At 33.1% G+C, this 26914-nt stretch overlaps 1 protein-coding gene across 2 annotated transcripts in view; it reads left to right on the forward strand.

Moving 5' to 3' along the window:
- Positions 1 to 26914, forward strand: part of LOC124534503 (protein real-time) — a 72541-nt gene that overhangs the window by 41830 nt on the left and 3797 nt on the right. The window contains exons 6-12 of one of the 2 annotated variants that reach the window (XM_047110416.1): positions 16253 to 16368; positions 20509 to 20710; positions 21975 to 22063; positions 23366 to 23624; positions 23939 to 24057; positions 26254 to 26379; positions 26708 to 26837. In XM_047110416.1, the coding sequence (XP_046966372.1) occupies positions 16253 to 16368; positions 20509 to 20710; positions 21975 to 22063; positions 23366 to 23624; positions 23939 to 24057; positions 26254 to 26379; positions 26708 to 26837 (1041 nt within the window). The remainder of the gene's footprint in view (positions 1 to 16252; positions 16369 to 20508; positions 20711 to 21974; positions 22064 to 23365; positions 23625 to 23938; positions 24058 to 26253; positions 26380 to 26707; positions 26838 to 26914) is intronic. The other variant, XM_047110418.1, reaches the window with a different exon arrangement.

The following is a 26914-nucleotide window of genomic DNA, read 5'->3' on the forward strand; positions in this document are numbered from 1 at the left end:
GCTTACATTTGCTGATTGAACTGTAGGTGTCACCGTCCTAATAATGCTAATGTATATCTTGTACGTTATAATTAAAGGAACTTGCTCCCTTTAGATTGATATAAAGCAACATACTCGGGATCGTTATAATGTGTGGCCACTGATGGTGACCACTTACCATCAGGTGGCCTATATGCTCGTCCGCCAACTTATACTCTAAAAAAAAAGAAGATCACGTTCATCGGTCGTGCATATGTGGTTTTTCATCGAATCTATTTTCAACTAAAGGTGCTTTCAATGTTGCTGATTGAATTAGATAATTTATTTATAGTTTATTGTCACGTGCAACATTCCTGTTCTACAAGAACCCGCTGCGTTACGCAATCGTGATAATCTGTTTGTCAGAGTTCCGTAATTTATTAACCGATTTTGAAATTTTGTTTTTTTTTTTTGTTATTGGATCTCATTTTGTGTCATTTCAATTTGGAGAAAAAATTGCCCATAAGAGTGAAAAAATCGGCAATTTTATGAGCGATTTTATTTGTAATTTATTTGCTCAGATTATTATCTGAAACCCTTTATTATTTGTTAATACATATTTTATAACTGTTTTATCTAGTCAATGTCGCTCATCACTGTTCGACATTTTAAGAGGATCGTATCCTACGTACGTGTCGTATCTTAGGACTTTGCAGTAACTTTATGATATGACTTTGTTTTGTCCAAAAAAAATATGTGACTGTTAATATGATTATAAGTCTTTATATGTTAAGAATGACTGTTGGTACTGAATCGGTATGCATCAAAAATAAATCCGAAAAAAGTCCCGGTTTACTTTTTAAACGTTTTACACTTGTTTGCGTTTCATGAGACCGACCTTTCGTATGGATGTAAAGATCGTCTTCATAAATATTCGTAATATATCTCCGCGCCAGGCTCCTTCAGCGTCGAGACCAACTTTTCCACGGATTGCTTCATTTTGATTACCAAATCTTGGAACGGCGCCAATATGAAGATCACTCGGTAGGATATGCAACTTATGGCATTTAATAATTGCGAATTTATTCAATGCGGATGTTGTATTGTGTTGCAATATATTTTCGAAGTGTCGATATGGCTCAGTGGCTTCAAATATTATCCCATAGCAGCGTGTTCAAACCATTGCAGACGTAAGGCAGAAAAGTGAATTCAAGCAACATGGTGGAAAATTCTGTAAATTTTCTCAATAGTCTTTTCCCAGCAGATGGATATTTACAGACTGTCACTGTACTTTTTATTACTTTTATATTTTAAAATCAATCAAATCCATTTACCTAAAATATTTGATCCATAAATCTCGTCGAAAAGTTCAAAAGGCGGTCTTATCGCTCGAATAGCACTCACTTTCAGACAACCTTTGGTTTGAGAACTTGAAATTGAATAAAGCGGTGAGGGGGGAGTTTTACTCCTATTTTTCCTTGGATTTTTCTGTTCTATAATTAAGCCCTGCAAGTAATCTACCTAAGTTATATTGGGGTCAAAGAAAAAATGCAGTTTTATATGATCTCAATAATATGATAGTCATTGTAGAAAAATGACATTGGCTTTGTCATATTATTAAATCCACTAAAGTAGAGTTACGAATGATCCTTCAAAATATTCCATTGAATATTTTTAAACGTTTCCTGGCACTCAGCTGTGCGCAAATAAAATGTAAAGCAATGTAGATTCTACTGAGGAAAACTTTCGAGAAATTCGTTTCGAAAATTCATTCATTTTATTACACACGTAATTGTCATCTTTGTACTTAACACCCTCTGTGTCCTCACTTCATAAATCTAGTACAAAGTTTCCCATTTTATTTTTTTATTTTCTTAATCGTTAAAATTGAGAAAATAAAGCAAACCCTTTACAAGTAAACCTCTATAGCGTTATAGGTCCGATCAGCATCACTTACGCTAATCAGACTAATAATATTGAACATTTCGTGAAAAGTGGCACTCCGTTTCTATCTAGAAATGCTAATTATTGTTTTACCATAAGCTTTAAGTAGAAAATTGTCATGAATCTTTAAAATACATTGAAATAATATGACATTGATATTTACAAACCAATGACAATATCTCACCTTGAATTTTTGGCATTGTAATGCGTAAGCAAGTGGTGACGTTTTAAGATATTGTATCCTTATACATGTAAATGACGAGTATTTGGCACTGTGTTCATTTCAAATGGTTTCTGTTGACTGGCAGTTTACGAAATCGATGAGACGTTACAAATATTTGAACATCGATTTCATTCTAGTACCTGGAATCCGAGTCGTTTAACTGGTATATCGATTTCCGATTCCTCAAAACAGCATGGTTCATTATTATAATGGATTGCTACGTTGATTTACGGTATAATTAATTTTGCTGAAAAAATGAGATAGGTCAACCAAATTAAGTTTGTTGTGTTTTCATTTTGATTAAAAATTAGTTTCCGTCAGCAGTTATTGTGTACGAGGGTTGTTAGTTAGCCTTTGTTCTTTCGTAATTCTGTTTATGCAAAATTTGTAAATACGCGACTGTATAAAACATTTAATAAAATATAAAGTATAATATCTGACATTCTCCTTATCCAAAATAAAATTCTTTATATAAAAAATGCTGTCGCAAGAAAGACCGCAATGAAAATAATAATCGTAAGACGACAGTTTGTCTGGATTTACGTTTGAGGATTGAACATGAGCTACGACTTTTCTAGGTCTCATTTTCATATAGTAAATCGTATTCATTTCTGACATTTGATATACTCTAAAAAATATTTGTAACGTTAAATGTTTAATACGCTACTTACCAGCAATGTCTCTTTTTTATTGTTAACATCTGCAATATTAACAATTTTCAATTTGGCCACCTAAATTTTGTAAGTCATGAAGATATTATAAACGGTAATGGTAGTAAGACCAATACTTCATTTAAATGGTAATAACAATTAAACAAACTAACAACCCAAATAATCAAACAATGAGTGAACGCATAAAATATAAAGCAAAGTATGCATGATTCCTCTATATAGTTATATAAATTAAAAAAGGAAATAATGTATTTTTCCAAAAAAATATATTACACATTTGTTAGTAAAGATAATTTGCGATTGATTTTTTTTTGTGATATACTTGCGATATCAATATACATTTATTGCATATGTAGCTATCCTATCTTATATAAACTTTGTCTGTGTTTTTCTTTTGTTTGATAATTTTATCTTTCATCGAAAAACAAGTGACTTATTTGATTCCGATATTGTACTTAACGGAGCAGGCATGTCCGCTCGTTATTGCCTGTTGATTGTTAAATTATTAATTTAACAGTTTTAAATTATTAAAATAATCATTTCTGGACACGTGTTTTTCTTAAATTCGTTTCGCGCCGACATACTTTGATAAATTCGAGTAACAATTTATCTTTATAAAATAAGGTAGGTAAAGTAGAAACTGCGTCAAAGAACTGACGTGTTTAGGAACGCTTACAAAATTCACGTTCTAATTTAGACAGAAGCTTCGTACAATGTATAATTCATTATTCAACTGTGGGTAAGCGTAATGTTTGCAAACAGCTACTTTTGAAACGCAAATACCCACGCGCAAGTTTAGTTTTCAACATTTTCAGCGGAATCATTACAAAAGATGATAATCCATTTCTTTTGTTGCGCGATGATTATTTTTCATAAAACAAAAATATGTATTTAAATACAATATAATAAATTTTGAAGAAATTGCTTCTTCTTCACATATATTTTGTAACCAGTTGTCAACCGCGGCTTCGCTTTCATTTTAGGGGATTAGTTGCCATGTGCCAGGCAAAGAAGTAACCTTTGTACTTCCTCGGTCCTCATGTTTGCTTCATACCAAATTTCATCAAATTCGCTTTATTGGTTTGGTCGTGAAAGAACAACAGATACACGCTTACTTTCACGTTTATAATATTAGTATAGATTGAAATCGATTTGATTACAGTTGGATATTATTTAAATAAAATGTTGTAATCTGCAAGCTTCTGTGGTAGCATAAAGGTTTTTATTGCCTAGCCATTTTAATAGTAGCAGGATTTCTCTTGACCCCTGGGCTATTATCGTACCCACTCTTAACGCAAGGTTTGCGCTTAACTGGAGGGAAAAATTGGATAATTAGCTATTCCTTGAAAAAAAAAGCTCAACTCGTACTATAAAAAAAATGGTCGGAAGTAATCTAAGGCTGTTGCTTTATTTGATAAATTTCACTAAGATCTAGGTCACCATATAGACAAATATTCCTTTTCCTATACCTATACCATTATCCTACTCCTAATCCTACCTTCCTTCTCACAGGGACATCCCACTCCGGCGGATGGAATAGCCTCACCTTGACAAAATCTTCTCAGAAGATGTTGGGTAACAGAAGCAAATCCGCCATTTCCATTCGTGAACAGCGCAATTCCAATTTTTCTCAAGATCGAAATAAGAGCAGTCTAATGTTACCTGAACAAAATAAATCAGGCCTATTTAGCCACCTAAGCCTCCACAGGAGTAAGCATAAATTAGAAGACGAAACATCTCCTTCGAGGATTAGAAGTGAACTGCAATTGAAAAACAGTGTTTGGCACAAAAAGTTAGACGACAGTAAGAAGACCGGCGAGAAAAAAAAGGTTACACTTAGTAGCTTAAATTTGAATATGAGAAGAATGAGCTCCGACGATGTTATTAAAAGAAGTAATTTCAAATCCTGCGATTGCAATCCCGATAATCAGCTAGTGAACGTGGGCCAATTTGTTACGAGATGGGACAATTTGGTCCTGGTGTTGTTGTGTGCAATGATTTTAATCTTAGTATTGTCAGCGCCTTTGTCATTCTTCTTCGGTTGGAGACCTGAACGATAGCTAAGTACAAATCAATTGAATTATATGTTTTATTTTTTTGTTTGTTTTGTTTAATTTTCATTTTTTATTTATTGGTTATATAAAGTTCTCGTAAATCTTCTTACCCTAAAATAATATCACCAAACTCGGTTATTCAGACTTAAAGAAAAGCTTTCAACAAAGCTTCATATATAAAAGTAAACTATTTCCTGTAATTTGGATCCTTATTAACAGAACGTTTAAATGAGATTAAATTCATGATTACATTTCATTTGACGATAAATAAAGCCTTCAGCGTGCACGGGGAATTGTAATTCGGAATGTTTGTTAAATTCACGAGCGAGTGTCGTATTGACGTTGTTTGCGCCCACTCAGTTTCAGCTTCATTCAATTGTCATCCGAATTTCAAAAATTTTGCAATCGAAAGTTGATGAAAACGTTTTTTTTTTTTATATTTGTGGTAAAGTAATCACGTTATCGACCAACAGCCTTTAAACACGTAGTCTAAATTTTGCTATAGACGTTTTCTATTGGGTATATCTAGCAAACGTGTTCCAAAATTAACAATCATTAAGGCTTAACTAATTATTATCATTACTGTTAACTTCTTTTTATATATTATACATAAGTTAGCATATAGCCGCAAAAAGATTTCTTAAGAATATTAATATTTACTAGAAATTAAGAATATTACATACTTCTTATTTATGGTGTGTTTTTCACTGTTTTTTAGACTTACATTTTCTATATGCTAATGATTAGCTCAAAAAGTAATTTGTTTCATAAAGTAAACAGTCTCTATTCAATGGATTCTGACATTGATAAATAAAGTGAGGTCGTTAAACTCTTAATTATTAATTCCATGCGTTTAGTATTCCAAAAAATTAGAAGGCGATTAATCAAATTAATTAGTGCGTGGGAAAGAGGGCTGTTGAGGGTTCAGCTGACTCATGCGGATAACTAGTTCAGTTAATTTTCAAATTGTTTTAATTATATTTCACAATATCACTATTATTTCAACGACTGTTTCAATCTGAACATGTATTAGTTCAATTACTTATCATGGCGTATTGGTATGCGCTGTACGAAGTAAAAAAAGTAAAGTAACAGTCTGTTACTTTTTCCCACTGCTGAGACAAAGGCCTCCTCTTCCATCAAAGAGAGGTTTTGGAACATATTCCACCAAGCTGTTCCAATGCGGGTTGGTGGAATGCACTTGTGGCAGAATTTTGATGAAATTAGACACATGCAGTTTTCCTCACGATGTCTTCCTTCACCGCCGAGCACGAGATGAATTATAAACACAAATTGAGCACAAATATATAGTGGTGCTTGCCTGGGTTTCAACCCGCAATCATCGGTTAAGATTTTCGCGATGTTACGCGTTCTAACCACTGGGTCATTTCAGCTCATGTCATGTAATCTACATATTATACCATTCTATATAGATTTCCACAAGATATTTGTGACATTATACGAAGTCTCTTGAGCAAAAAGTTCTACGATACGCCAAAGTTATAAAAAATATTAAGTGTATTAAGTTTTTGATGAAGTATTTTTTTCATATAATGGGTATGACTTATAGCTAGGCTCTTGTAACTTGGGCCTTGATCACCCACGCACTGACGTCATAGGACGCGACAACGATGAACTTCAAAAGCGTTTACGTCACATTGGCGAACTTCTTTTTCCTTTCAAGCAGATGGGACACTTGACTCGCTAATATTGTTTTTTTCTTTTTTTAATATTTGTAATAATTAATTATTGTCTAATGAATAGAATGATTGATTATTTTAAAAACCTTTTTCAAATTCTAGCATAACACTGCTACTTTCGTTGATAATCTCTATTCATGATGAAGTAGTTTGTCCAGTAAAAGTATCACCAGTAGTCTAGCTAAATATACTGACTGATATAGTTAATTCTACTGTTGCTATAATTACAAAGCAAGTGTGTATTTATTTGCTGTCTATGTCATGGCTGAGTGAGTCGGTGTAAATATAGGTTGAGTAATTGAGGTATTGGTTGCACGAGCTAGCATTGACAATATTTACTTCATTGTATTCATTTATTGGGGAAAACATACAAATACTAATTTCCCTACAATATTATCACTGTGATATATCTATTCCAATTGCAGAAAATTAGGGAACCTTATGTTTATATATTGTATTAAACTAACATGACTGTATTTTTAAATGTTAAAAATGAGTAACTACTGAGTTTTGTTGCCAGCTCTTCTCGGTAGAATCTACTTTCCGAACCGGTGGTAGCTTCACTTAATTGTTAAATGACGATTCAAAAGTGCTTGTAAAAGCCTACTTGAATAAAGTTGATTTTGATTTGATATTTAAGTTTTTACTTGGTGCTTTTTCGTCAGACCCTCAAACAGCAGTGCTCTCTGTTTTTGTACCATTTTGAAGAGAAGGATACAACAGGCACAAAGAACATAATATTTTTCGAAGATTGATGGGGCATTGGCAATGCTCCTTAGTCTATATTCCTTGTCTATGGATGGTGATCTCTTAGCGTCAAGTGGCTCATTTGCTCGAATACCAATATCATAAAAAAAACATTCGATTTGGTATATCATGCGCCACTGAGTTCTTGCTTTATATAATCTGACTTATAATGCGACTCTATAGGACTTAATGCTTCCCAATGTCGCAATCCTTGATTGTAATTAATGTTTAGTTTAGGTTCATCTCTAAAACGACCACTTACATCAAATAATTGCTTCTTACACTACGATACATGAACAATTATATCTGTGCCATGTTTTTAAGCAGACACTGATCTACTAAGATATCTTATTCTTTAAAAAATCTATTTCAAGCCAACCAGAGTTCAATGATGGAAATGAGGCGTTAGGTTATCAATTTTTTTGATAAGATGCTTAAATTATGTTTCGTTGGTATAACAATAACTGCTTTGAATTAAATGTACACATACATAACTACATATAGTATAATTTTTTTTAGTTAATTTATTTAATGAGAAGCATTACATATATTTTTTTCGATATCTAAATTTAAAACTGCCAATGAATCCGATAATAAATAACACTGATCTGATAAGATACGGCTCATTATTGGGATGCATGCATGCATGGACCTACATGTTTGTATATATTTTTATTTATTTTAAGGCCATGCAAATTAAACCACCTACGATAATACAGACCACGTAAGTAATTTACATCAAATTTGTTAAATAATGGCTTTATGAAATACAACTCGATCCCTCTCATCAGCAAAGTGCCGCTACTGGATCTTAGATGTATAGTTTATCATTATCAAAATCGGAACACAGCAATACATACGAATATTCCATATTTATATGTACCAATGATTCTTGATGCGGTGATGAAAATTATGGAGAATCGTATAAAGAAATTTGCAGTTCTAAGCACAAAACGATAACTCTAAATAATGTATCAATAACAGATCAGACTCTAGGCTCTTTTTCTTTGTATGTAAATGTGTCATAGAAATGCGCCCGGTACATCCGTTTTCTTATGAAATATCTGATGCACTACGGAGTGCGATATGCAACTATAAATACGAGCTAGTAGGTACAACAACAACAGCCTTTAAATTCCCACTGCTGGATAAAGGCCTCCGCTCCATTTGAGGAGAAGGTTTGGAACATACTCCACCACGCTGTTCCAATGCAGGTTGGTGGAATACACGTGTGGCAGAATTTCTATGAAATTTGTCACATGCAGGTTTCCTCACGATGTTTTCCTTCACCGCAGAGCACGAGATGAATTATAAAGACAAATTAAGCACATGAATCAGCGGTGCTTGTCTGGGTTTGAACCCGAAATCATCGGTTAAGAACAAGCTAGTAGGTACGATACTCTGCAACACTAGGTCGTATTTGAACCTTCGGTTAAGGTATACCTGTTCTAACTAACCTGTCGAACAAATCGGAGAGGCTCCTCTTCATGGCCGTCAGAAACAAGTCATGTGAAGACCCAGCTCATGCATCCAGGGCCAGGTTTACATGCTCTCTTTTAAGACCTTGGCATCTGGGATTAGGTATGCTATACTGAGCTATCTCAGTTCTTAATAAGATATTATATAGATTTATTCTATCATGTCGACAAGTCTTTGAATGGCTCTTATATTATCTGAACGCCCAACAGCTGCCAACATTAATCATCATTTAATTTTAGTTCGTGTTGCAGAAATGTAATTATATAATATGATATCAATACTTTTATAATATCTATTGTATAATAGATTTATTTGCTTTATTTAACATCAACAAAGTAAAGGTAACTTGTATAGATTAAAGTAAAAGAAATGATAACAAGAGGCGATCTCTATATTGTTATGTCTCCCAGACAACCTTTGGATTAAGGACATGGGTTTGATGAATCGACAGAGTATGAACAATTCTAATATAATATTAATTAATATATTGGACTAGCCACTAATTAAAATTAATGAAGTCAATTGCTAGTAACGAATGGCTGCTTTTGAGAAATATGTCGTAAATTCTTTTTCGCGAAATTTAACCCGAAACCGAAAATTGTTTTAAGAAAAGAAACAGTTTGATGTTACGCGCATTGTTAACTTATGTTTTAAAATGTTAGGCAATAATCCGACGTTATATAACGCTTATGTAAAGGTTTATTGATCCAATTCGATAGATATAACCGATTACATGATCAATGTTAGGTGCGCACAAGCCGTCACGTGTTATTAGAAATATATTGGAGTTCATGGCTAGGGGAGAACCATGTCCATAAATGGGTTTAAAAATCGTATTATATCGTATTACCTGTAAATTTCCTACTGATGGGCTAAGACCTCTCCCTTTGAGGAGAGGGGTTTTGGAACATTACGGTGTTCCGATGCGAAAATTAAGCACATGTAAGTGTCCTTACAATGTCTCCCTTCACCGCCGAGCACGAGATGAATTATAAACATAGATTAAGCACGTGAATATTCAGTGGTGCTTCCCTGGGCTTGAACCCACTCACTGGTTGAGCTGCATGTGTACTAAAATAACCAAATATGTCATCTAATATTAAACGATCGGCTTAAGTCATAAAATGATAATGGAGCAATAATCACTAAGCATTTCAACTGAAAAATGAATATAGATTGTTGCTTTTGACTAAAAGGCTTGGAATAAAAGGCCCGTACAAAAGCTGTTTGGTAAAGTAGATCTTGCAAATCGGGGTGTTTGTATTTAAAATACAGAGTTCTTCTTTTAGAAGGAATAGAAAGTTTTCTTATAAGAATATATTCTACTTTTTAAGTATGTATTACATAGCGTATTCTATATGATATAGGTATAGATTTGCTTACAAAGGCGCGCCCCTCCACACCAAATTAGAGTGACGCCTATGTGTGCGTAAATCTGCCTCACGCACACTTACGTAACAATTAAGGCACACAAGAATACACAATACATTTCGATACTTTTAAGGAACGGGTGCGTTTTGGTATAGTTCTGTATTTAATATTTATTAAATCAGTTGCAGCTAAAAGCTTATGACTAAAACATGACACTAGACAAATATATTCCAACAGCTTTGAATACAGAATATGTATGAATAGATTTAAATCCAGTAAAATTGTAAAAATAAAAGGCGATACTGATGACCCTGTTCCGCCCTTGACCTCAGACTTGCATGCGCAAAGTTCTACATAAACCTCGCTCTGTGTGACAAATGGAACCTTGTTGTAATAATGCGCTCGAGACGGAGATATATCAATACGAGCCATTGTAAATAGGCTCTTGTTACAATGTGCTTGAGTGGATATTGCTTCGTTGGCGGACTAGCGTTTAATCCACATTTAGTGTGGTGCAAAGTTTATTTTTATTTTTATAGCGGCGACCGCGTGAATGTAGGTTTAATGAAAACGTAATGCTCTCTTTCGTTTGTCTGTTAAATTACAGCAACAAAAACATTTTCATCCGAATAAGGATATGTTAGAAGAACAATTAATGCCCGCTTCTTACCTCAGGGCGGTTGGATTACTGTGTAATTAAAGAAAAGCTGCCGCTAAATAAAATTGTAGTTATCTTGATTAATCTTTATTTTTTTATTTGTATTAAAAATACGTTAGGTATATACATCATTATGTGTGCGTTAATGTGCTCGTAGACTATATGTGTGTGCTATGATCATGCTCTTAAATTTTTTTTCATTGGGTTCAACTTTTAATTATTTTAGCTATTGAGTTTTTATTTGAGACGACCTCCATGGTCGAGTGGTATGTACACCGGTTTTCATGGGTACGCCACTCCGAGGTCCCGGGTTCGATTCCCGGCCGAGTCGATGTAGATTACCATTAGTTTTCTATGTTGTCTTGGGTCTGGGTGTTTGTGGTACCTTCGTTACTTCTGATTTTCCAAAACACAAGTGCTTTAGCTACTTACATTGGGATCAGAGTAATGTATGTGATGTTGTCTCATATTTATATTTATTTGTAATTTAATATTCGTACTATCGATATAGTTACGTAGTTATTATAGTTGAGATTTATTTATTTAAATTAAAACACAATCGAAGCAATAATTCGTTTAATTCATTCTTCCTAGTAAAATGATTTGTATAATACATATATCGATGAATTATTCGATTATTTTTCTATTACATATTAAAGAAAAATAAACTCGATTATCATTTTATACTCGTACAATCATTCGCAATTATATTATCTGTGTAGTAAGTTCGTCTATATATATTGAATGAATTAATGCGAATGTGTGTTTGTTTGCAAGTGATCAGCTTTGCTCCGTATGTAGTTAGCTCTAGGCTGAATGGTAGCTGACCTTTTTCGAGAAAAGAATAATCGCTCGATTGTTCGATACATATATTATATTTCAATGGCAGGAGGAGTAAGGATAAAAAACCTTAGATATGCGTATTTCATTCGATTAGTTAACAACTCTCCTATTTTTACTACTTAATACTTTTTTTATTAATATATCTTTAATAAAATGCAATATTATTCCATTTATCTATTTTCATTTTTTTTTCATTCATTTCATTCAGGACTGTCCGCTGATCGGCCAAATGGCACATAGGACTACGTCCTTTTTAGTTTTAAACTATTGTTTAGCTACTAACATAGATATAAACTTTTTAAATTATTTCCTAACAATTTTATGGATGAAAGTTATCCGAAATAAAATATATTCATTTCGTTTCATTCCATTCCGATAACTGTTTCGTTGTCATTCAATTCGTAATCCGAAATATCAATGAAAACTAAAGGTTATTCATATCTCCACCAATAATATCAAGCATATTCAAGGTCAAACTTGTTTATTTGTTTTATTAATTATTTACTAGCGATCCGCCCCGACTTAGCACGGGTGCAATAACAATTTGTTTATTTACGACATCACATTAGAAACTTTTTAAAATATCAGTGTTTCGTTATCATATTGTCCATGTATTATATACAAAAACATTCCTCGTGAATCACTCTTTCTATTAAAAGAAACCGCATCAAAATCTGTTACGTAATTCTACAGATCTAAGCACACATAGAGACAGACAGCGGTAAGCGACTTTGTTTTATACTATGTAATGGTGATATTGATATCGTTTACTCTTCCTTCCATTGGAACGGACTTACTACCGATCCGGTTTACTACCGCAAATGCTTCACTGAACACTATCGATTCGCGGTAGAATGCCTCAATGAACACTACCGATATCGATACGATAATAATCATTTGAAACAATACCATAACGTGTTAGACACACTTTGTCTTTTACACTTTGTTCTGAAGACTCCTGTGTGAGATCAAATCATCGGGAAAATCCATTGTTCAGTAATGTTGCCCCTGGGACTACTTGGACAAAAGCTATCGGAATTATATTAAAGATAGATTAAGCCTGCTATGAAACATGTACTTGTTAGATGCCATTATTATTATTTTAATAGAGTTTGCAATTGATTAAAACTGACTGACGTAAGAATGTCATTAGGGTAAATCACTTTTCATAAGTATATTTATGCTTTTATTAAACAGTATTCAAATAAATATACGTTAATATTTTTATCAATGATTTAAATTTTGATTAAAGAATCTCTTTTCTCGTGTTCTTAGTTTGATAAAATATAATTATTTGGCAAAGAATAAATTTAAACAAAATGGTATCTACTTATTATTTTTATTAAAAAATACTCAAATATACATATACAACAGATGTACTGTATGTATCAACGAAATCGTGTAATATTAATATAGTTTTGTATTTATCCCTAAAATTTCAGTAATATATACATAAAACTAAATTATGTTTATATTCTATATTTATAAAACTAATTAAATACTAAAGCCTAAAATGTTTGTTGCAAATATATTTGACGAAGAATTATATTTATTTACGGTTAAATTCGAAATGTAGTGATCACTTAATCATTAACTGTTACAGATTAATTAACGTTATTTATCGATGTATGACGCGTTACCGGAACCGTCTCTCCATAAATGTTATGAACACTTGATATATTTAGCGATCATAATTATAGTCAGAATGGCTTAGCGTCAGGTCCTCTCTATATCATTTAACGTTCGACCTCAGATTATCCGCGGGTCGGAATCGATCTGACCTAAATCATTTCGTGTCCGGGTTAATTCACCAATACGATCTATCTATATATAATATCACTATAATATAACGTTGTGTCCGTACGTATAGATAGATATTATAGATACACGTTCCACGAAGGCACTCTAATGAAACATTTACTGTTGGAATATACATTCACTTAAATGGTTTTCGTAACTGTATTACGAAAATTCTATTTATAAATGGACACATAAAATAATTTAATACATTAGTAAATGTTCTTAATTTGATGATATTTATTGTAATCGAATTTCGTCACCGGGTGAACATAAGTCAAAATTATACCACTGTTGGAAGGTGTTGCAATTACGTTAAATATTTATAAGTATATCGCATTATACGAATTACTCCAGGGTGGCGATAGATCGCCGAGTATACAGGCGATATCTGAGTTTCCATTTGATTAAGAGAAAAACTTAATAACCATCGACAGACCATGTTACACATAGCACAGAAAACCAACGCATTCAGCTAAGATGATAAGGATGCGTGAAGTGACGAGATTGCTTGGAGAATGAGTCTGTGTTTATTTATTTATTTGAAACACCATCGGCATATTTACAAAAACACTTATGTAATAAAAGTACACGGACCAGTGCAGTGTGATACATCACTACAGCATTTATAGCACTGTTGCATTAAATAAAAAATAATACACTCTTAAATATTATTAAAAACTTAAGCTAGAACAAACATAGACAAATACGGGTTAAGGCCATACAAATACAATACAGGCAATATAAACAAAATGAATAATTATAAGCCCCTAAACTCTACTCTACCGCCATGTAGCAATTCTTCGCAATGTTAGCTAGTTAAACTATAAACACACGTACCAACTTTACCTTTTTACTAAGGTGGCCCATCTGGCCGTGAAAAAAGAGTTTTAGGGGATTGGCTATATAACCAAGATTATGACTATAACTTGACTTAACTGTCTCTAAATATGATCCTTATTGTGCTAATGTTTTTAAGTGTATATTGTGTGTATATTATTATAATCTATAACATTGGGGTCAATTATTTTAATCTTATGTTGTGACGATTTATAAATATTACCTACTCACTTGCTGCTCGTACCGACTTTACAAGGCAATATTACAGATTCTGTCATTTACGATTTTTGCCAAACTTTAATCATTACATTAGCGTAAAAATGAGTAATTTTTCATCTAAGGTTAGGTCGTCGAAGGTTTTTAAATTTTAATTCTCATATGGCGATTGTTGATATCAAAGAGGGGGTTTTGTGTGTCCATTCTATTACTTATTACTAAGCATCAAGGTGTTGTATTGCGTGCGAACTTACCGGGTTTTACTCGTATTTTACCCCATGGTGGCGCTGACAAGTTGATCTTCGCAATTCCAATGTCTATGGGATTATTAGTCACTTACCATCAGTCATAAGTGCTAACCTGTCTTTTTAAAATTAAAAAGACAAATTATTTTAAAAAGTTAAATATATTTTTTAAACCAATAACAATCATATTATTTGTTACTCATTTAAAAAAGTAAACCTACTTCTATATTTTTAAACGTGATTTTAAGTTGTGGCGCGGATTCAAAAAAAAAAGAAAACTCTTTTCCACAGAATAAATGACCTGATTAAATGAAATTGTTTTTTGTCCTTGAAAATCAACGAACATCCGGTCTCTTTTGTATTATGAATGTCTAGCATTTGTAATAATTTCGCCTCTCAAAAGTTTCAAAGTAAAGCTCCTTTAATAATTCTATCTGGCTATTATTTTTCATTAAACATTTCCACGAGGATTTAGCCACATTGTAAATTACAGTTACAGCAGTTTTTCAGGATTTATTTCAGTTTCTTTGCCGTTTAGCGCTTATTTTGACAAAGTATTTTAGTTATAGTAAAGTATTGTTTCATTTAGGTCGTTATTTTGCAATTCTATCGAGTAATGTTCTTTGTCAATTTAATATTCATTGTACTTATGATTCCCCAAGCCTATAAAATATTTAGACTCTGTTTGAAATTTCGTGCTGATTTTGAAACATAACAATAGCAGATGCTGGCATTTATTTATTGAATTACAATTGTATTTACCTTGTAAAATGAAGATTCAAAAGATTTGTTCTCTAACAAATCTATTTGCAACAGAATGTTTCTGATGCCATAGTCTTATAATATTCACAAGTCTCGCGGAGACAGTTCTATTTGCGACGTAGAGTTGTTCTTGTAGTAAGTGCAATCAATAAGAAGACTGAGTTTAAAAATAAATGTTACTTTTATATTAGGCTAATATTCATCTTCATCATTACGTAATAGAAAATAAAGTCGTTTTTCCCTATCTGTCCCTATGTATGCTTAGATCTTTAAAATTACGAAAAGGATTTTGATGCGATTTTTTTTATTAGATAGAGTGATTCGAGAGGTAGCTTTTTGTATATAATACATATACAATATAGTTAGGAAACATTGATAATTTCAGGAGTGTCTAATATAATGTTGTAAATAAACAAATTCTATAGTATATTTAGTATCAGTATTGTACCCGCGCGAAGCTGGTGCTGGTCGCTAGTCTTACATAATGTAATGTAATGCCTGTATTTCATCTGTCAACAAAATGGCTGTAATGATATAGCACAGATAATTAAGAAGTTGGTCGGTAGAAGGAGATGACAACACTTGTAGGATCGCTTTGTCTTTTTTCACCCGTATTTACTTTAAAGCTATCCCATCAACACCACTGACTATTTATTTGTATATTTTTCAAAATGCAGTTAATAAATTCACTGTATGAGTGTCGCCTTGCCATTGCATTGCTTTACGTAGTAATTTCTATTGCAGATCAATACACGCTCGACAGTGAATATATAAAGCGTTATCTGGGCGAGCTGACTCCGATGCAAGAGTCGCGGCTGCTGCAGCTGAGGAAGTGGATCGCTGATCTGCAGAAGGGAAAGGTATGTTTTTGTGTTTATTTGATGAAAAGCGACCATTGTATTATTTGAAGCAAATAATAATAATAATAATAATAATAAGTAACTTTATTCACCAAGAAGAAACATATACAAAATTAAGGTACAAAACCATAAAAAAAGAGTTAACAATATGATATTTGATGATTTGGTGAAAAGGTCGTAGTCTCAGCTAGGCTGCTTTTCAGTCTACGCCTTGTACATATGCTGCCAACACAAACGTTACAGTCATTGCAGTAGAAGTTAAACGAAAATATAATTACCAAATAATAAAAGTGAATACAATTTACACGCCCAATAGGCTAAAATAAAAACATGCAAGCATTATTAAAACAGAGAGGTTTGTTTTTTTTTATTCTAGTAAAATGCAGTACTTTGGCGGCAATTGTTGATATAAGAGATATCTTGTATAATATAAGGTGAGATATATAAGGATTTCAGAATAAAATATGTTTTATTCACTCATCGTCCTCCTGCCCTTATCCCAATTTTATTTGGGGTCGGCGCAGCTTCCTCTTCCATACTTCTCTGTTCGACGTCTTCGAACAAATAAAATTTTCTCCAGTCTTTCAGAAAATCCATCCATCGTTTCTTTGGTCGTAACCAACCTCTACATCTATCTCTCCCCACCCACGTCGATGCTCAAAACCTTCCTCACAATATAGTCCTCATTCCTTTATAACATACCAATAACATAACTTTTCGGTTACCGGTTCCACTTTCAGACTTCCTCTATATATAATAAAATATATTTTATTCACTAAAACTTATAAATAAATAAAAACCTTTGTAAATTCATCTAATAAAAGCATGATTAGAACTAAAAGCTATGTAGATAATAATGATTCTAATATATCTATTTGATATAGTGGTACTCTTATAAATATACATATACTATAATATATTTTTAATACTTAAGGTGTCTCTTGCACACGAAAACGTAGCGCACCTTGTAAATAATCTGTTTGAGACGTGATGTAAATAATGAACACAAAAACATTAACTATTCAGCTTTTCACAGTTCGCTTATATTTTTTACTTTCTCGTATTTTTTGTCGAATTCATAAATACTAAGATTCTTCTGTAATATGTTGTTATAAGTTTGAAGCTTTGATGTAGCTCTTAAACAAATGCGCCGATTTCAAGGAATATTTGAAATTTATTAATAATGGTTTTCTGACTTGTCAGTTATGTTTATTGAACATTTAATTAATCCTCTATTAATAACCTGGTCTGAAATAGAGATAAGATTGTGTCATGTCCGGTTACTATTGGCAAGAAAAGATTGAGACTGGTAGGTTACCTATCTACGAGACGTAATTCAAACATATTACCAAGATTCCGACGTGAAAACTAACAGAAAATGACTTAAACGGCTCGTAATTTTAAAACGATAATTAAAAAGTGTACAATGACGATTCAATAAATATAAAAACCAGACATAAGTCGATTAATATCTTATTATAATAAATTTAAAACAGAATCACTCAAATTGAGAAGTATCTTCGATTTTAATGTTAATTTAATTTAAAAATCAATGTATTGTAATTTAACGAAAGGTCAGATAAGATTTCAAAATGGTTTCGTTTTTATCTTTTCAATTGGAAGTCATATATTTAAAACGTGCACGTTATTTGTAAGCAGTATGTGGCTAACTACGTCTCTGTGTAATTTCAAGCCTGCTGAAACTTGGCAAGGTTTGGTAAACAAAATTAGGTAATGACTGCATGGAAATACCTTAAAATTTTCAGTGTTATTTTCCTTGTATTTTATCCAATGATATCCTTAGCAAAATAATATACATATGTCAACCTACAATCGAATATTAATGCGATATTTTTACATGATATCTTGAAACAAAACACGTCCGTGTGCAATTTTAGACACGTCCTGGCACGTGTCTAAAACTGCACGCACTTTTTAGTACTAATCTATTTCTTAGAGTATCCTCATATGAACTTAATAGTTGCCGAGATGAGATGGCCCATGAGATGCTTAATTTGTGTTTAAAATTCATCTCATGCTCGGCGGTGAAGGAAAAATTCGTGAGGAAACCTGCACGTGTCTAATTTCATAGAACTTCTGTCACATGTGTATTGTATCAACCCGCATTGGAACAGCGTGGTGCAATATGTTCCAAACCTTCTCCTGAAGAGGAGAAGCCTTAGCCCAGCAGTGGATTTGCAGGCTGTTTTTGTTATACGTAATAGTTATGGTACAGGAATAATTTTATTTTAAAAAAGAATTAGTCCAATGTTAATTAATCCTCTGTCATCCGGCCCTTACCGCTATCAGTGTCGGGTATCTGTAAACAAAAATAACGCGAACGACCCTTGTGTGACATTCAAACCCAATGTTAATATTTACGATATAATTTAATATTTTTAAACATAAAAAAGTAACAAAAATATTACCTCCAACAAGTATTTAGTAACAAGATTTTCTTTGAAAAGTCGAAGATTGTAATTAAACTAGTTAACTAAAAAAATGCCACTGCGAAAAAGCAGGATGAAAATTAAAAAAAAAGGGTTTTTTTTATTTTCTATTGTTTTTATTTCACAAAGTGTTGGTCTTTCTGGATTTTAAATGTAGATCTCGGCGATGTGTTTGAATATTAAAAATTCTATAATTTAGTACATCACACAAGATGATTTTAATAAACATGAAAAAAAAAAAGTTTAATATACGATTATTCGTCGAGATGGCCCAGTGTTTAGAACGCATGCATCTTAACCGATGATTGCGGGTTCAAACCCAGGCAAGCACCGCTGATTCATGTGCTTAATTTGTCTTTATAATTCTCGTGCTCAGCGGTGAAGTAAAACATCGTGAGGAAACCTGTATGTGACAAATTTCATAGAAATTCTGCCATATGTGTATTCCACCAACCCGCATTGGAACAGCGTGGTGGAATATTTTCCAAACCTTCTCCTCAAAGGGGAGAGGAGGTCTTTAGCCCAGCAGTGGGAATTTACAGGCTGTTGTTGTATACGATTATTCATATTTAATAGGTCACTAAGAATACTTTAAAAAAAATAAGAATTAGTCGTGAAAGATATACGACCCTGTTCATAGAGATATAACGTACCTACTGAAATTATTTAAATTCGAAGCTCATTCAGTACATTTAAATACATGAATATTATTGTACAGCGAACAGCTATCGCTCCGATATAGACACAAGAATTCATTTCCGCAGTTTGAGCAAGGCTACAGTGTTATTTTAAACGTACATATACATATATCATTCATTACCAACTATATAATAAAATAGTTTGTTGCGCGCCTTTAGGGATTTATCGTAACAAATAGCCTATGCTCTTGTTCAAGCTTGCTTCAAAACAAATATCTTCTAATTTGGTTCAGTGATCAGGTGTAACGAACAGACAGACAGAATTACATTCCCATTTATAATATAAGTACACATAAAATATGATATTTTACCAATTTTTAATTTAGAGCCCTAGTATCCCTGTTTTTGGTACCGCCTCAGTAAATAATATGTATAATAGCGTTTATTCGCCATTTTTCATATGATTAAGAAATTAAAAACTTGTAAATGTCGAACTGCTAGAAAATAAAAAGAAAAAGAATAGAAAAAATATTTTGCAAGATCCTCAATGTTTCGGACACTCAGTTTTATTCTCTTAACGGTATTAAAAAATATAGAACTTATTCTTCGTCACAGAGACTGTATCGTTCTCTGGGGTTCAAGCTATCGCCGTATCAAATTTTATCAAAATCGGTTAAATCTTCAAAACGTAATTGACATACTGACAAAAATACATATAGTTTTATACTACTTATAACATGAATGAATGGTTAAGGAATATCACGAGATGTGATGACGCGATTCGTGGACTTTGCTCCGTTATAAGTCTCGTAAACCTAACCTCATAAATAAACAATGATTTATAATTATGACATACAAATACTGACCAATTAAACTTTCACCTACCACTGTGTAACTGAAAACAAATGAGTATCGCTGGTCTATTTTTTAAGTCTCTGGTATTTTTTTTTGTATCTGTGCGCCTTGGTCGAAGGTAGTCTTTTAAACTGCTATTTTATTTTTTACTATCTACATCTATATATTATCTGTTGATATTTATGATAAAATGATAGTTCAAATGCCAGATGCCAAGCGACACAACGCTGCTCCGATTCCTGAGAGCTCGTGACTTCAGCGTGGAGAAGGCTCGGGAAATGTTGTCCCAGTCCCTGCTCTGGCGGAAGAAGCACCAAGTCGACCGCATCCTCTCCGAATACGAGACGCCCGAGGTGGTCAAACAGTACTTCCCCGGTGGTTGGCACCATCATGACAAAGGTACCTTTAACTTTTACTATCGTATATTTTGTTTTTAACATTTATATATACTTAGATAATTAAGATTACATCTATACATATAATAAAATTGGAGTGTCTGTAATATCAGAATAACCTTTTTTTTACTAAATGCATATGTATGTATACACGGTATATATACCGAAATGCCATATTTTTCCCATCACTGGCAAAAAGCTGATTTAATAAGGAGTTAGTTAGTTAGTCACGGTGACAGCTTGTTTGTATATAATATGTGAAAGACAGATTAACCGCAGAAAGAAATCTGGGTTCTGTACCTTTTCACAGATACTAATAACTATATAATTAAAATTCAATTAACCGCAAGTATGTGTTCTGTAAGTACGTATGTATGTTTTTCTCTGTGTGTAAGAATTTTTGTCATTATAACAAATGTGCTTTTAAAAACTTCCTCAGTCTTTATTACTCTAATCTAAAATAGATGGCGGCATTTCATATTACGACTCTCGCTTGTTTATTTCTCTTCAAGAATTACCGATTACTATAATATGTGTAATATAAAAACTTTATGTAATTGATGAGGGCTTGTATCACGGTAACAATAAAACGCAAAAAGATAACCTAGAGAATAGAAACTGTTTTTATGTTTTTATTTACGAAAAATTTATTAGTGTTCAACAAATTATCAGTGTTTCTTATCATATTGTTCATGTACTATATACAAAAACGATCCATTTGAATCACTCTATCTATAAAAAAAACCGCATCAAAATCCGTTGCGTAATTGTAAAGATCTCAGCATACATAGGGACAGATAACGGCAAGCGACTTTGTTTTGTACTATGTAATGAAGTGTATCTAGTACTGTAAGGGTGTGTAAACAGCGTACGTACGTAATACGTACGTGTACGTAACGCGTTACGACGGCAGCCTGTCTACCTTCCCTTTATCTTACGCAGACGGCATCGAGTGGCATCATACTAACCAACAGCGCCAGCCGTATTTCCGACAGTTTTTTATCACCCATAGACAATGACGCTGTAAGAAATATTAACTATTCCTTACATCGTCAATGTGCCACCAACCTTGGGAACTAAGATGGTACGTCCCTTGTGCCTGTAGTTACACTGGCTCACTCACCCTTCAAACCGGAACACAACAATACAGAGTACTGTTATTTGGCTGTAGAATAACTGATGAGTGGGTAAACACAGTTTAAGTTATCACATGTAATCTATGGCCTAGTATGATTCACTGGACCACATATTATTATTTTCTGATCTAGATGGACGTCCGCTGTATATTCTTCGACTCGGACAAATGGATGTTAAAGGATTGTTAAAATCGATCGGTGAAGATGGACTCTTAAAGTTGGTTAGTATGCTTAATATTAATCCTCAAGAATTTCCTGTACTGCACGTATACAAACTATATTATTAAAATTAGTTTTGATTTGTGATCTCGTTACTAGTATTTTTAAAATTATTATACTTTATTATATATCCATTAGGCATCAAATCAAATTAAAATAAACTTTATTCAAGTCGGCTTTTACAAGCACTTTTGAATCGTCATTTTACAATAAGGTGATAGTCCAGGAATTTTAGCACCAAAAATCGGTCCGCTCTACATGAAATCCTTCTACGTGATTTTTCGATTGGATTATGTCGGAGGGTGCCCCCCAAGTATAAAACCGAGTTTCTGTCGCCCGAAACCGCGAGCGTTAGCCGCCATCTTGGAAAACGTTTTTTCGCATATATCTCGGAAACGGTAAGTTTTACGTAAAAAACCGAAGAAATCTTTTTTTGTAGAGAACAAAATTTCCCACCTTTTTTATACCAAACTTTTCCCCCTATTGTTGAGTTGAAAATGTTTCAAGTAAAGTTTTTTTTCGTATCTCCAAAAATGATTGAGTTACTTTACAAAAACAAAAAAATAGTTTTTTCTTTTTACTTAAATATATCGGAAAATATCAACAATAGGGGGAAAAGTTTGGTATAAAAAAGGTGGGAAATTTTGTTCTCTACAAAAAAAGATTTCTTCGGTTTTTTACGTAAAACTTACCGTTTCCGAGATATATGCGAAAAAACGTTTCCAAGATGGCGGCTAACGCTCGCGGTTTCGGACGACAGAAACTCGGTTTTATACGTGGGGGGCACCCTCCGACATAATCCAATCGAAAAATCACGTAGAAGGATTTTATGCACAGCGGATATCTAAAAATCTTGGACTATGAAGCTACCACCGTTTCGGAAAGTCGATTCTACCGAGAAGAACCGGCAAGAAACTCAGTAGTTACTCTTTTTTAACATTTAAAAAATACAAAGTCATTTTAGTTAAATACAATGTTTTAAATTAATATATCCTGCTTGGAAGTCAACAGGTATTAACTCCACGTTTTTTTATCATCTGTAAAATCTTGTATCGAATAATATATTTTTTTTACCAATGTATAGCATATTTTAGCCATTCTATATGAATAGTTTTTGTTTAATTTGAATACTGTGTAATTGTGTAAAATAATATATGTTTCAATCAATACAATAAGACTTTGATTTCCACGGTAGAATCTGCATTCCGAACCGAGGTTCCACTTAATTCAATACCGTATGACGATATAACTTTGTTATAAGAGTTATACTATGGTGAATTAAGAGTATTTAAAATCCTTTCCAGACACTTCACGTATGTGAAGAAGGTTTAAAACTGTTAGAAGAGGCGACCAGATCATCCGAGCACGCGATCCAGTCCTGGTGTCTGCTCGTGGACCTGGACGGCTTAAACATGAGACACCTCTGGAGGCCCGGGGTCAGAGCGCTGCTCCGCATCATACAGATAGTCGAGGCGAATTATCCAGAGACGATGGGAAGAGTGCTCATTGTAAGAGCGCCTAGAGTATTCCCAATCCTATGGACCATTGTTAGCACTTTTATTGGTAAGCTTGCTGTTTTATATTTAACGAATTCTGCTTAAATATTCGTATTCAGGAAAGTTATAATTATTTTTGGTGGTCACGTGATGGTACGGTCACCGACCTTTGGAACTAAGATGTTATATCCCTTGTGGCTGTAGTTACACTGGCTCGCTCACCCCTGAAACCGAAACATAACAGTACTTAACGATGCTATTTATCGTTAGAATATCTGATATGTGGTTGGTGCCCTCCAAAGCGAGCTAAAGTTAACAGTTAGTTTAACCTTTTACATAAATTCCTAAAATCACATAAATTATGCATTTATAAAATTGTAGATGAAAATACACGTAGCAAGTTCTTGTTCTACGGTGGCAAGGACTACCTCCAACCTGGAGGCTTGCTCGATTACATTCCCAAAGATTTAATACCGGACTTCCTCGGGGGACCTTGCAAGGTAACATTTTTGGACCATTATTATTTATGTTATATAAGAATGACAAACATGATATATGTTTCATTAAAATTGAAAGGTGACTAAATTATATCGACAATATACTTAAATACAATTATATAATTATTAATACGTAAGTATCCCTTATCATACAAATACAAATTCTATTATTATTATAAAATACATAAGAACTATTAAAGGAGTTATTTATTGAATAATTGAATATAAAAATGCAATCGTTGTGAATTATTCATATCTGTATTGTTTACGATGAATCTAAAGTTAGCGGAAACATTGAAAACTGGAATTTTGCTAAGGTCGCGATTATGTATTCAGATATACAAATGTCTGCTTGCAGATGAGAACTACACGTTTATTTTGATTGAAATTGTTACAATGGCTTTCTAATGAGTTTTATCATAAGCAGTGGAACTCTTTAAATACGTAGACAGCTGCTGTACATGACATCTTAATTTAATATGTTTGCAGTTTTGAATCACTGTTCTTTGACCAAACAGATATTCACTTTTTGACACCTTACCTTAGAACGTAACTGTATCGGATTGCGTAAAATTTGTTATTATACTATCCTTTTATATTTACTTATCATATACATGACTTTTAACATACATTCAATACGGTAAATGTATCCGCCTTTTTTTAAATCACGATAATTGACATGCGTCATAAATATAATTAGCATCGAGCAAAAATCGATAGTCGATATTACATTTCAATTAGTACTAATAATCGAATCGATAATCAAAATGTTACAGCAATCACTACACATGAAATCGATACTGAATTATTTTACAGATTCTCGCTAATTATAATCGAAATAACATTGACTGAAAACACAATGAAAAAAAAAACATTTAAAAAACGAAGCGTTCGAGGAGACGTTCCATTTTTATTTATTCATACTTGTTTTGTTTATAACAACTGCAGTCGGACATAGTAGACGCGTCGTTGAACGTGCCGCAGCGTTATTACGACGATGTACGCCACGTGAGACAAGCCAGCAACAAATACGTTACGCTACACACGTGTTCCTGTCGACCTGTTATATTTCCAGTGCATTCGACGTTCCATATTGCAAGATATTGCTCATTAATAACACTTAACTCTTTGCTGAAATAACCTAAATATTCATCTTTTTCGAAGTCTGTAGAAACATCCGAAGATAGGTATATAATACTGTAACAAAAGTTGTATATACATATATAGTATGATAAAATATTATAGTTCCGACTCGTAATGATGCTTTGAGAGTTGAGATCACTGCCAAAATTTTTGAAGTTCCCAATCAGACAATTATTTGCAACTTTGTTATCGATACGCCATTAGAATTGGTTTTAGTTAAAATATATATCGATGATAATTGAAAATATTTAGCAAATGTTCAGAGTCGATTCCATGATCAAAGCAAGTCTTGCAATTTAGAACGATCTGATTGTACTGGATGTATTTGTAATGTCTTCCGTGTCGCCTGATCATACATCTACGTCTAGCTTAAACCACATCGTTAGATGGTAATATTACGAAGCAGCTAATTGTCCACCCATCAACATTCCACAGAAACCTCGTGACATGTGTATGCTACTAATGCACTCTATGCATCATAGTCGCTTCGTACTCGTACTTTGTAATTAATGATATGACATTTTTGACGTTGACAAAAATGCCATATTATTTATAATTATTACTGAAAATTTATTATCAGAAAATAGACTCGTTATATAAGATTTTAAATTAACATGGTTATTTTTATTATTCAAATTATTGATTTCGGGATATTTACCATGTTTTTTATTTTTTGTTCGGTGGAGCTCGATATTTCGACATTATCTACGAATGTCTTGTTCACGAGACTCGTGAATATCCCTCATCGTAAATATCCCGAAATCAATAACTTAAACAGATTTGTTATAATGTGAATAGTTACTGTGTTTCTTGTCGGTTCTTCTCGGTAGAATCTTTACAGCTAACCGATAGTAACTTTATATTTAATTGAGTCTTAGTTTTTCATGTAACGTTAAATACTTAATTCGTGTGTGGAAGAATTATCATAATACAAATTTTTTATTTGTCAATGTTCACATTAATTCCAATTATTTTTATAATCATTCACTATTTATTCATTATTTAATCATCACAATTATGCGATAAAATAATTATAGATAAAAAATATGATTTCAGAGTTTCGTTCACGAAGGAGGTTTGGTACCGAAAAGTTTATACGTAAGTGGAGCTTTTACGGAACGTGATGGCGATCCCTTGAGTGAAGACAGCATCTATAGATCTGTGAGCCTTGGGAAGGGACAGGTTGGTAACAATTAAAATTTCAAGGACAAGTAATAAAAAAGGTTTTATTTATTACCGCGAATGGGTAATTGTAACTCGTCAAATTAAACTTAAGACATCATTCAGTCTATTACGTGGAAGATATTTTACAACAACTTGACGTGTTCAGAGTTATGCGAAGAAGCAAATAAATTTTGGTTTTATTTTCATTTATTAAATGGATAATAAAATTATTATCTTGAAATGCTAATTGTAGACAAATTATGACCACTTACCATCTTACCTCTTTGTTTGTCGGTGTTTTTTGTTTGAATAGAGCATAAACTCAATATTCACACGCTTGGTCCAGGTACACGAGGTCATAGTCCAGAACCGGGACCCGCAAAGCGTACTGACCTGGGACTTCGACGTGCTCAGTCACGATATATCCTTCGCTGTTTACCGCAGCGAGCAGGAACTGGACCGTCCTGACTACTCAGGTAAGTCCACGACAGGTGTCGCTGTAGCGGCAGCAGGGTTTACTTAAGTGATAGATTATGAAAAGTTGCAATCATTC

The sequence above is a fragment of the Vanessa cardui genome, chromosome 12, assembly GCF_905220365.1.
Source record: "Vanessa cardui chromosome 12, ilVanCard2.1, whole genome shotgun sequence".
In the NCBI taxonomy this organism is placed as follows: Eukaryota; Metazoa; Arthropoda; class Insecta; order Lepidoptera; family Nymphalidae; genus Vanessa; species Vanessa cardui.